General features: G+C 31.8%; 1 protein-coding gene across 3 annotated transcripts; it reads left to right on the forward strand.

Annotated features, from left to right (window-relative positions):
• Positions 1-8,083: 8,083 nt before the first annotated feature.
• On the forward strand, positions 8,084-10,375 carry LOC131600509 (chorismate mutase 2-like). Of its 3 annotated transcripts, none has more exons than XM_058872662.1 (6): positions 8,084-8,240; positions 8,564-8,781; positions 8,993-9,079; positions 9,175-9,318; positions 9,626-9,718; positions 9,913-10,375. In XM_058872662.1, the coding sequence occupies exons 2-6, from the start codon at positions 8,575-8,577 to the stop codon at positions 10,132-10,134; spliced, it is 753 nt and encodes a 250-aa protein (XP_058728645.1). In that variant the 5' UTR covers positions 8,084-8,240; positions 8,564-8,574; the 3' UTR covers positions 10,135-10,375. The 3 variants fall into 3 exon arrangements, with proteins under 3 accessions (XP_058728645.1, XP_058728646.1, XP_058728644.1); XM_058872663.1 differs by having other exon boundaries at positions 8,238-8,370; XM_058872661.1 differs by lacking the exon at positions 8,084-8,240 and having other exon boundaries at positions 8,439-8,781.
• Positions 10,376-12,650: the final 2,275 nt, after the last annotated feature.

Here is a 12,650-nt window from a genome sequence, read left to right on the forward strand (position 1 = left end):
AAGTTTCGTGCAATATGTCTAATGTAATAGACATATGTAGAAGGGGTATCTTGCCAACCGTTATCAGGATTATTGTAAGCACTCTCAATAGATGGATGTCTATCTAAAATCAAACATAGGTTGGGTTGAGGAGCAACGTGTAATCTAAGATGCTTAATAAATAAACTCCACCCACCAGTAGTCCCACCTTCAACCAAACAAAGTCAATTTGAAAAATATTATCGTTGACATCTTGTGTCACTGCCATGAGTAACGTTCCTTTATATTTCTCGTACAACTATGTTCCATCAATTTGTATAATAAATTTGCATAATACAAAACCTTTAATGCATGGCTCATATGTCCAGACCAGTCGATGAAATATTCTATTTCCACTAACACAAGTTCTGTATGGGGTAAATGTGAGAATGGTCTCCAAAATTGCAACAGTTCCCAGAGCATAATACTTAAGTGCCACCAAAAGTTTTGGATGTTCTTTGAATGAATCCTCCCAATTTCCGTATATTAGTTCAATGACTTTAGTTCTTGCTATCCATGTCTTCGTGTAAGAGGGAGTATAGTTCAATCATGTAAGAATATGAGAGATAATTGTACTCACCTTCAATGATGGATCCTTGCTAATGAGAGATAAGATTTCTTGGCATATTAATTGCAAGTAGGGGTGGAAATAGGCCAGGCCGATAACAGGGGCCTACAGGCTAGCCTATATAGGCTCAGGCTAGGCCACACATTATTTTTAAATAGAAAAGGCCTAGGCTTTTTTATAAGCCTATTTAGTTAAAAAGGCTAGGCCTCAGGCCCTAAAAGAAGTCTTTTAAGCCTATCAGGCCGACCTATTTAAATAAATATGAATACTTTTTTTATTATCATTATGTTATGTTTTATACTTTGAATTAAAATACATAAATAAAATTTGGTTATCTTGAAGAACTTGTAAAAATAAGATGAAAATATTTGATGAACATTGTTTTCGTAAGTTTTCTTAAACAAATAGTCTTGTAAAAATTATGCTAAGAGGTAAGTTAAAATAAGTCAATGCAAACAAATTTTTAGTCTCTTGATCTTTTAGTTAGTTAGTCTATTTAAACATTATTTTAATTGCTTATATACATATGTCTAAAACAAATAGGCTTTTATATAGGCTAACAGGCTAACCAGGCCTTCGAAAAGGCCAGACTCGGGCCTAAAAAATAAGCCTACGACAGGCCACAGGCCAGGCTTAGGCTTCAATTTTTTTGATAGGCCAGGCTTAGGCTTGGCAAAGCCTAGCTCGGCCCAGCCTACTTCCACCCCTAATTGCAAGCTAAGCTTCCGATGATCCTGCGTCAGATTGGTGGTAACGCAAGTGTGAGGTGGATCAATAAAATTTATTTCCCGAGAATTGTTTCTCTTCTCGTAAGATGCTCATAACTGAAATATGCACATCGGGTTTTGACGACATAAAATAATGTACCTCCCTGAATTAGTGTGATCTACAGTAAAATCCGTTGAGATTTCCATGTGAAACCTTTTTATAGCTCTCACACATTCTTCACTTGTACTAAATCTATATCTAACTTTTAACGCTCCCAAAGTCTACATATAAGGGTTGTGAAGGATATTTGAGACTGATTCGTCTTCCTCCAAGTTCAAGTTTGTCATGTGATGTGGAGGACAATACACATGGCTTGTACGTAATGGCTCATGCCCGTGGTGTCCAGAGTTATCATTCACCATAAAATAAACTAATGTTCCATCCTCTTCTTCTTCTTCATCGATAACATCGACTTTGGTATGGTCGTCGTTGTTAGTTTTGTCAAAAACTTGTGATGGATCAACGAACTCATATTATTGAGGTAGTTATGGTAAAACATAAAACTCAATTTCGTTGAATCTGAAATGTTTGTGAGTTCGAAACATTGTTTGAACATCATCGCAAACCTTTAGTTGAAAATATCTTACTTGGTTATTGTCAAATACGAATGGACTTTTGTAAATAATTTGGTAAACTGGACCAAACTCCCACTTCGACTCTAGCCTCTCTTTGACATGTGCAAAACCCGATCTAGTGTTTATTCTAAACTGACTAAAATCGGTATTACGAAAAATCAAACCCAAACTTTTCATAGTCGAATGTCTCACCGTTTATATTAGCATTGACTATATCTCATTAGTTGAATGTTTGAGAAATGGATCTTAATAAAGTTGCTTCTACTATCTTATTTGTATGTGACAATTTAGTTAATAATTTTCCTTGTTGTTTGTATGATAGATTAGTGTGTCTGAAACCTTATTGGCTTAGGACAATTAGATATTTGTTCTTATAATGATCAAGAAATAATTTTACAGATAGGAGTTAAAGTTATTGAAAAAACAACATCCAATATTACTTTACAAAGAATGGGAGCTGATTATTTTCACAACAAGTACAGTTACCGTACAATATTAAAAAAAATCTAATTGAAATAAAAAATTATTAATTTTTTAAAAAAATAGGCGGACATCCGTCAACCCATCTCTTTGGCAGGGTGGACTAAATTTTTAAGCATAATATCACTTGACAGACTTGTCCGCTTCATCTTTTTTGACGGACTTAAAGCGATGGATATCCTATTTTACCACCCCCTATAAGAATGTTCACAATAACCACCAAATCGAATTGGAATGGAAGCCATCCACGTCTCCACCTTCAAGTTCCTCAAAGATCTGTGTAATTCTTCAAAAAATGATCAATTAATCAATACAATACAATACAAGTCATTCCCTTTATTTAAAAAAGTTGTTTTTTTATCATTTTCATTTAAATTTTCTTGTATTTTGGTCCACACTCTATTTTGAGTTCATTTTACTAATATGGCAATGCATAAACTGACCAATTTAATAAGAGGCATCAACAAAATTGTTTCTAAAACTAATATGAATAGTAAATTTGTTTATCTAAACACATCAATAAAGACTGGAAAGAGAGTAAACAATTAAAAATAATCATTTTTAAATGAAGAAGTCAGAACAAATCAGGTTTATATTTTCAAACGAATTGGCATATTGGCTTGAATGTGAAGATAGTTTTCTTTTAATTTATAAATGTTGAATTGAATGTGAAGATACTCAATAGTAATACTAGACTTTTTTTATAAGTTTTAAATGTCAACTTGGTATGGGCTCAAGTATCCTTTAAAACAAAACAAAAATTTAATAATTATGCACTGACATTCTAAAATAATAATATTACACGGTCAATCAATAAAATTAAATTAATTAATCATATAAAATTTTATGGAGGCAAAATATGAAATGGATAAAGATGATGATTATGTAAAGTAAATGGCGAAACTACAAGAGACAAAGGTCGGAACGGAATATTTAACGACGCTTCTATCATGGGCTATGCTTTGACTTTTTATTCAGAGGAACAACTAATCCAAGGACTTTTGTCAAGGAATTTAAATATCATTAATTAAATTGGACTAGTATAGCGGCATCAATGTCTTTCTAGATCAATGTTTAAAGCCACTCAAGATAAAAGAATTAATAATGAAATAATTTAATAATAATATAAAAATCATTCTTGTTCATATATTTTTTAAAATTTTTTATTTTATTTTTCATTCTAAATCTTCTTCACAAGTTAAGTAAATCAATGCTATCAAATCCACGTTAACTAAAATCACGTAGCCATGCGTTTAAGTTAGTTAATGTATTTATTAAAACTACGTATCTCAATTGAAAGAAGTTAACACTACTATGTTAATATAGATAGGGACAAAGGTAATATAATTATGTCTAAATTATTTATAAATTATCTTTTTTTAGTTGGTATGTATGATAATGATATGAATATGCACCTCATATTAGGATTTTCAAAGAATTTTAAAGAGATTTAAGTATTTATTTATTTGCTTTATATTTGTCTAAATTAATGAAGACAGATCAAAACTAAAATTTAGTGTTACTTTAAAATATTTGTGCAATTATCATCATGTCATCTTCATATTTTTATCGTTCAAGTTATGCAAACATTCCTCGTTCTAATAATTTTTTTTGTTAATCTTGTTACAACAATTTTGGCTTGATGTTGTAAATGATTAAGAATGTATTCTCATTCAATATATGAAAATATAATCAATAATCTCCAATAGTTTGCATGGGTATGAATAATGTGCTAAAAGAAAAATCCAATATCTCTAGGATTGCAACTTGTGAATTTAGTTTTTTTAAGAATGGATTTTTTTATGTAAATATAGAGATTAATTTTTTAAAAGATTTATTATCTCTGTATTTTGTATTTTCAGAGTTAGATTCGAATTCAAAATCTATGATTAGATGAAAAGAGAAGATTGTCATTTCATTCAAGTGATTATAAATTCTTGTGAAGTTAATGTGTTTTAATTTTTTCAATGAATGGATGTTGTATATAATGGACATGTAAAACATAATTTTTACATTGGAAATGACAAATTTAAAAAAATTTAAAAAAATTTGACCCACATTTTTAATATTTGATTTGTTAACTAGTGTTTTCAGGGCACATGTTAGCCTATCTAATATTTAATTGTATAGTTAGTTACTTCTACATTTTAGCATATTTTAGTATGTGGTCCCTAAACAATTGTGCTATGTCAAAAATTTATTCTATTTAAATAAATTAGTTATTATATTATAATTACAATATTAAAATATATGAGAATTATTTTCCATATGGTATCATAGTTTATCATATATTCATTATTAGAATTTCTGCATCATTCATGTTCATTGAGGCCTAAGTTGCATAATTCATGTTCATTTGGGGCCAAGTGTAAGAGGAGGTGTTTGAAATTTTGCATTCACTATGGTTCATCCATTAGCGCCTAATTGTGGCAAAATTAGGTAAAATCATTTGTCCTTTCACTATTGACATTATTTATGAGTCATACTCAATAATCTACACCTTATAGTAAATTTCAACCCATGTGAAGATTTCAATATAACGTTAAGGGAAACTTCTACTTAACACTAAGAGACATGTAACAAGTTCAAGCAGTGCTTCAACTTGTCACTTAGTTTGTCTCCATGTAACTGAATCCCACTTTACTCAACATACAATGTTACATATCCTTCAATGAAATGATCATTTGTCCACTTTCAAACATGACAATGTTACGTGTTGTAGCCTTCAATTGCGTTTTTATGTGCTTATAAATATAACAATCATTTGTTTTTGATGATGACAACTGCTGAAGCAACTTTAAAGACAAATTTTCCTCTCATGAGCAAAAATATAGGTTTCTCAAAAACTCCGATGACAAGAATCTCATGCCACCTCACTTTGTGAATGTAAGTTTTTACGAAAAGTTCAAATTCTTCAAAGCATTTGTCTAAACCAATCTGAAGAACTTCATTTGCAAGAATTCTGAAGAAATGCTACCAAAATTGGTGAAAATGTTTTATGCCATCTCAGCTTCATAGATGGAATCATAAAAATTGAGGCATGTAAGTAGGAAATCTCTCTCTAGAAGAGTTTGATGCCATTTATGATCTTCCTTGCTCTTGGTCTATCTACAAAATCTATAATCAATTTAAGAATTCAATTATCTTTCTGCTTCTCAATCTCTTATATCTAATCCAAATGAGGACCATAGATTTTCCCTCACCGTTGGATAAATGTGTCTAAAAATTGGTCCTATACAATACATGGCGACGCGCATGCTCATCCCAAGAAAATTCAATCTTGGGCTAGTATCTAAAAATGATTTTTTTTACTTGGTTACTAGCCAATAAGGTTTAAACTAATTGGGCTAGTGGGGGTAATCTACCACATGATAGAGTGTCAAAGAAATGGGAATGTGTGGGTGACATATGGTCACTTGATTACGAAAATTATGGAACATTTTGGTTTTGATTTAGAAGATAAATATTTGATGGAAAACTCAATCAAAATATGAAGTTATTTCCTAGGCCAAATACAATATGAATACCACAACGAGGTCTTAGTACAAAAAGGAAGAAAAGCAAGGGGAGGTTCTCAACGCCAACAAGCCTAAGAAAGAATATCCATCAAACTTGGAGGATTTTGACTATGAGATTCCTCATGATCGAGTGGCTGAAGCTCGCATCAACACCATTACCAAATATTAGTGAGCTCACAATAAGAAGGTTCGTAAATCCTAGAGGATTTCAACTATGAGATTCCTCAGGATCCATTGACTTAAGCTCTCCTCAACACCATTATTTAACTCGCAAGCTTATTGAAACATGAATGCCTCTGCCTCTCGATATCTATGATGATGATGATGGTGATAATGATGATGATGAGGATGAGGATGATGACAACAACTCACCATTACTTATTTTCTTGTTTGTCTATTGTTTTCAATGCTTTCCTGCTTTTTGTTGATTTTCCTTTTGTAAATTTTCTTATGAATGATTAATATTTAAATTAAATGCTTCATATTTTTTATTTATAGATTTCAAATATGATTTGATTACTTTTAAATGATACCTACTTTTTTATTGTTATTTACATGCTTACGCCATTTTTTTTCCTGCTTTTTGGTCATGTCAAAAGGGGAGAAGTATACTATTAGAAGAGTAGAATATATTTTATTTATCTCTTATAGGAATTTTAATAACTCCAAATCTTTACCTCTCGATTTCTTTGTTCACCACTTACTTGGGAGACGTGTCATCATCATCAAGAAGGGGGAGAATATGTATCCATGTGCTTGCAGGTATAATAATCAATTGGTTTTGATGGTGATAACTTATGAAGTAGGTGATCAAGAAGATATCTCTAGGCTCATCAGTCATTTATCTTGAAGTGCTAATTAAGCAGAAGATCTTGAAGTCTAAAAGAGAGAAAGTTTGAAATCGTGTCTGGTATCACACTTAGCGTCTTAGAGTGATCAATTAAAATGTAAAAGATTAAGAGTAAATCTTGAAGTAACGAGACAATCACATGCGTACACACACACACAAAATATTTCAAAACCTTATCTGATTTCACAAAACTTCTTAAAAATCTATCAAGGCTTGTGTGGAATTGATTAAGTGTTTCTAATCAATAAGGAAAAATTTTACACTACCTAATCGATTAAGAATCTGGTCCAATTGATTATGGTAAGGAAAATGACTTCATAATCGATTAGAAAAGCTTTGTATCGATTAAACCATGTAGTCGTTTTAGGATTTCTTTTTTGAATTAGGGGTCTCGTATTTTGAAAGCACTTTATATATTATTAGATAGGGTTAATCTATTAAGTCAATTGATTGACCCATAAACCGTTTCTTTTTTTAGCCAAAATTTCTCCTATATAAAGTAGGTTTCTTCTCATTTGATTTTTTAACCCAAATTCTGAATAAAAATCTTTATCTTTCTTCTACTCTTTTTTTTTTTGTATTTTCTTTTCACGAAAAATGTCGTAGTGCAAAAATACCGAAAAGCTCTTGTAAGATTTGTGTTGTATAAGATGTTGTGATTAAGTTGTTGTACTCAAGAGTATGATTCTCTTGCGAATTATATTTGTAAAGGACTTGAAAGCTAGAAAACTAAAACTAATAATAAAAGTTTGATTTTAGGTTCTTGAGTTTGACTTGTGTAAAAACTTTGTTTGAAAGTTCTTGAGTTTAGCCTGTGTAAGAGCTTTGTTTGTTGGTTCTTAAGCTTAGTTAGTGAAAAAAACTATATTTATTTGTTGTTGAAGGTTTGTGGACAAATCATGTAAAGAGCTTAGACGTGTATTTAATGGAACTCTCAAGAGAAAACTCTTGAAAACAATAATAAGTCAAGTGGTTAGAATGAACCTGTACAAATCTCTAGTGCATTCTCTCTATCTCTTATCTATTTATTTGTTTGTCATTTTCATTACGTATCTCTTCTTTCTATATTTCCGCTGTCGGGTCTCTTTGTAATAATTAAAAAAATATATTAGGATTGATAATGCTTCTAGGGAGGAACAGGTCCCACATAATAACGGTTGGAAAATCTTAAGCATTAAGAAGGGTGTTAACGTGAGACCCACACGCTTTATCTTTGGGCAATCACAAGTTCCCATTTGGAAGGAACCAACTCGCCAACAACTAAAAAACAAATCAAACAATTCTTAGCCGACCCAAGCAACAACGTTTTCTGCTTTTTTTCCCACTAATCACCTTTTCACGTTTGTCCCACTTCTCCTATTTCCAATTATACTTTACATTACATAACCCTTTCCCTTCACCATTTGCCAATTCCTCAAAAAACCTCTCATATCAAACCTCATTCAAAGAACAAAAACATTAAGGTTCGTGTACCTTAATTAACTACTAATACTAATGTTTTTTTTTCTCTCTTCCAACATTTGACTTTGTCATTCCATTTATTCCTGTTTCTAATGTCAAACATATTAGATAACATTATTTCATGATTTTATGGTTGGTTCTTATTTGACTTCATAATATCCATTTATTATTATCATTTAATATTCATTCATTCATATCTTCATCTTCTATATAATGCTTATGATTGTTTCATTATTATCATAATTATAATCTTAATATTGTGTATTTATGATGATGATGATACCCTTTAAGTTGCTGATTCTTGTGTTAACAATTTCTACAACAGTGAGAAACAAAATGGCCAGAGCAGAGAATGGATACACTCTTGATTCAGTGAGGCAGGCTTTGATTAGACAAGAAGATACAATTGTTTTTGGTCTCATTGAAAGATCCAAGTTCCCTCTCAATTTTCTTACCTATGATAACAATTACCTTCAAAGCCCTGGTTTTTGTGGCTCATTGATTGAGTTTGTTGTCCAGCATACCGAAACTGCTCAAGCTAAGGTTAATAATTATTATAGTCTCTTTTGTTTAATCTATTTTATTTTTTTGTGATAATAAGTACTTATGCGACGGTTGTTTGAGAGAGCTTATGAAAACATGTCCGTTAGGTGTTTGTAACTTTTCATAAGCTCTGCTATGCAGCATAATTTATGGAAAAGGCTTATAACTTATATGATAAACGATTATGTAAAATAGTATGATTATATGACAGGCTGGAAGATACGAAAACCCGGAAGAGAATCCCTTCTTTCCGGAAAATTTATGGCCATCACTTGTGCCATCTTACCCTTTCACAAAGGTAATTCATTATAACAGATATGATTTTCTGATTTTCACAGCTCATATAAATTTTAGAATCAAAATGATTTGTTTTGTGATATATTCCATATGCAGTTTTTGCATTCTGGAGCCGCTTCGATTAACATAAACAAGTCGTTATGGAAAATGTACTTTGATGACTTGCTTCCGATGTTTGTTGCTTCGGGCGATGATGGCAACTACGCACAAACTGCAGCTAGTGATCTCTCATTGTTGCAGGTGAAATTTTGGCCATGTATTTTGGTCCACCTTATAAGAGAATTTCAAAATAAACTAGGACTTTTTTGGATTGCCTTATTTGAGCTTATTTATTAAGCTAAGTGCCTGTAAGCTGTTTTCATCTTATTTTTAAAAGATCTTTAGGATAGATTATAAAAACAGCTTATAATTTATATGAAATCGGTTTGACTTTAGTTCGTACGACAAGTACTTGTACGATAAGTGTTAATGCTACGTGTTTGATTAACTTGTTTATCCAAACAAGTCTGCATTGATTCTGACTTTTCATTGTGTAAGATATTTGCAGGCCATTTCTAAAAGGGTTCATTATGGAAAGTTTGTAGCTGAAGTGAAATTTCGGGAAACTCCTCAAGACTACGAGCCTTTAATTCGTGCTAAGGTATAAATTGGTTGCAGATTACAAAGTGTTGGCAGATCTAGTTCTGTTGTTCTTATATCTTCGAAAATAATATCAACAAGTTTGATTAGATTCCACTTATTTGAGAGAATTTGATCATTCTTCTGAAGTTACAAAGTCAAACTCTTACTAGCCAACGTTACTTGGACAAAATATTAATGTAACTGTTTTTGCAGGATAGAGAAGGGTTGATGAAATTGTTGACTTTTAAGAGCGTTGAAGAGATGGTGAAGAAGAGGGTTGAAAAAAAGGCAACATTGTTTGGTCAAGAAATGAGCCTTGACAGCAAAGAGAAACAAAAGTTTGATCCATCAGTGGCTTCTAGATTGTATGAGAAATGGGTAATACCTCTTACTAAGGAGGTTCAGGTGGATTATCTATTGCGCCGGTTGGATTGAATCTGTTGTTATTTCGATGTTAGTTGAAGAAAAGAATATATGATATCATTCTTCAAAAGCATATGTTTTGTTTATGTGATCCTTCATTGGCAATTTAATGTGACATATGATTCAGAAAATGAGTTTTATGCAGCAAACTTTTGTTGTATTTGGTTCTGTAATCAGCATCATAAAACGCATGTTAAAGGCATTCTACATTTGTGTTAATCATACACCCTAGAACCCTGTGGATGTGAATAAAGTGTGTCATCAAAGGAAATCCTCCTGTTGATAAATTTAGAGTGGAAAGTGAAAGTTACACATTTTTATTGTGAGTTAAATCAATATGGAGATGCTTTAGCAAATATTAGAAGGTACTTGAATTATAACTTGCTGTGTAATGAGTCATGTACAACTAGGATTGGACATTTAATAGTTCAATAGGTGGAAAACCACTGGAGTATATACAAGATATGCCAATAGATCGCACTAAGATGTGTCAAACTAACCACTAAAGAAGAGATAGAAAAAAACTATACTAAAATTAAAAATTAAATCTAACGAAGCGCCAAAAAGTAGAAAGTAGAGGAAAAAATCACAGGGAAAGAATCCAAGCGACTATAAACCTTATTCTTGAAGAATTCATACTAGATCTCAATCCGCTAGAAGTACCATCAACAAAACATATTAGAATTCACTAAGAGAAGAACCGAAAATCACAAATCAAAATTAACCTCAGAATAAAGGTAAAACATTTGATCTACTAATATTTAAGCTAGAGGACAAGGTTCTAAAGCCACTAAGAGAAAGTACATGAATTTTCACTTGTGATTTACTAGAAACTATTTATAGGCAAAAAAAATTCGAGAGAAAAAAGTAAAGCGAAGAAAAACTCTAAATAGACCATACAACAGCAAGTCAAATCATAGTAAAACAACCACTAGATTTAGTCCTACCATCTAAAGAGAGGAAAAACTCAAAGAGAGACCTATGATCATTAGGAAAAACCACTTGTCAGCCGAACCACTAAAAAAAATCATATACTACATTGTCAAAGCAAGCTCACAAGTGATAAGAAGATGGAAAAACGACTCAACCGAACCTCCACACAAAGGACAAGAGATCCCATCAAAATTAATCATCATTCTGTTTAATTAGATTATCTTTAGAAGGGATCATATCTTATAAAAGTTGTCCAGAAAAGACCACCACCTTAAAAGGAGCTTAGCTAATCCAGATAAAGAGGATGGTCAAATTATCAATTAGGTGATAGGATAAAGAGAGGAGACATTAAGGCTCAACCGAACCGAATAAGCATAAGCAAGGGAGAATATATCATCTCTTGTATGGTTTCAATTTCACTTATTTCTATTCTAAGAAAGAATAATGCCTTGAAGAACATAAAAAAAATTATCAACAAATGGTCTTTACTAGAGAAAGAAGAGTCTCCTCCACCTAAGATCTCAGATAAAATTCTATCTAGTTGATTAGAAATTGTAAACAAACTAACAAACATATTTTTAAGGGGGATAAATCATATTCAAGGATCCTTCTAAAAAGAAGTTTGGAGACCTAATCCCACTGTTTTCATAATACCCTCGACAAATCAATTAAAAAATCATCATCTTTGAACTTCAAAAAAGGTACATTTATCTACCATGTAAAAAAAAAACCTCTTCAAAATGATATTTACATACAAAAATCTCATATCAAATACTAGAGACACGTGTAATCAATTTCATCCTTATTTAGCCAAAAGAGCTAAATTAGACATTTACTGTTAATTATTATTCTATTAACCGATATTTTGAGGACATTATTCCTCATTTGATCTCTCAACAGTTTTGGCGTGGTTTGCCACTTTTAAGTAGTTGCAAATTATTTTTCTTATATATGTGCATTAGGTTAGACAAAATCTAGACAGCATTGTTTGCTATGTAGCACCGACACCTCTAAAGAAAGACGTGTCTGTGTCGATATCAGTCACTACCGACATTTGTGTTTATGCTCAATTTATTCTTTTTTCAAATTATTACCGGTGGTCGCCGTGTCAGTGTCGGGGTCATGTTTGAGGTGTCCGTGCTTCATAGATTGTTTGTCTGTTACATTTCATGTTCTTCACTAGCATAACCTTTTTTGTCTTTTCTCTCTCAAATAAGTAATTTTTTTAATTGGATAATGCTAAAATGTGTCCTAAAGGTACGTGTTGAGTTAAATGTAGAAACTTATTCTTAAAAATTGTGTATTATTTTAATTAAAAGAGTACGCTTTTAACCATCATCACTTATTTGAGGGATCAGCACTAGAGGACTGCACGATACGTGACAAGCTGTGATAGCCAGGAACCGTGGGTGTTGGAACACTGCCATGTCAAACTCAGCGATTGTGATAGCTGTGACACTGTTTTGTTAGGTTTTTGGGTATCTTTTAACTTAAGATAATCTCATTTGAGCCATATACTCCAGAGTTGAGTTCAAACTGAAGGAGAAAAAATTGAATGCGTAAATCATGAGAAGTTTAAGAATTCTTGATCAATC

The sequence above is a fragment of the Vicia villosa genome, linkage group LG4 (assembly GCF_029867415.1).
Source record: "Vicia villosa cultivar HV-30 ecotype Madison, WI linkage group LG4, Vvil1.0, whole genome shotgun sequence".
Lineage (NCBI taxonomy): Eukaryota > Viridiplantae > Streptophyta > Magnoliopsida > Fabales > Fabaceae > Vicia > Vicia villosa.

What these genes read in the sequence shown, in the direction of transcription:
- LOC131600509 (XM_058872661.1), top strand. Translation starts at nt 8,506, where the DNA reads ATGATGATGATGATACCCTTTAAGTTGCTGATTCTTGTGTTAACAATT. An exon ending in CCGAAACTGCTCAAGCTAAG is followed by an intron (nt 8,782 to 8,992) that starts GTTAATAATTAT and finishes ATTATATGACAG; the next exon opens with GCTGGAAGATACGAAAACCC. An exon ending in GTGATCTCTCATTGTTGCAG is followed by an intron (nt 9,319 to 9,625) that starts GTGAAATTTTGG and finishes AGATATTTGCAG; the next exon opens with GCCATTTCTAAAAGGGTTCA.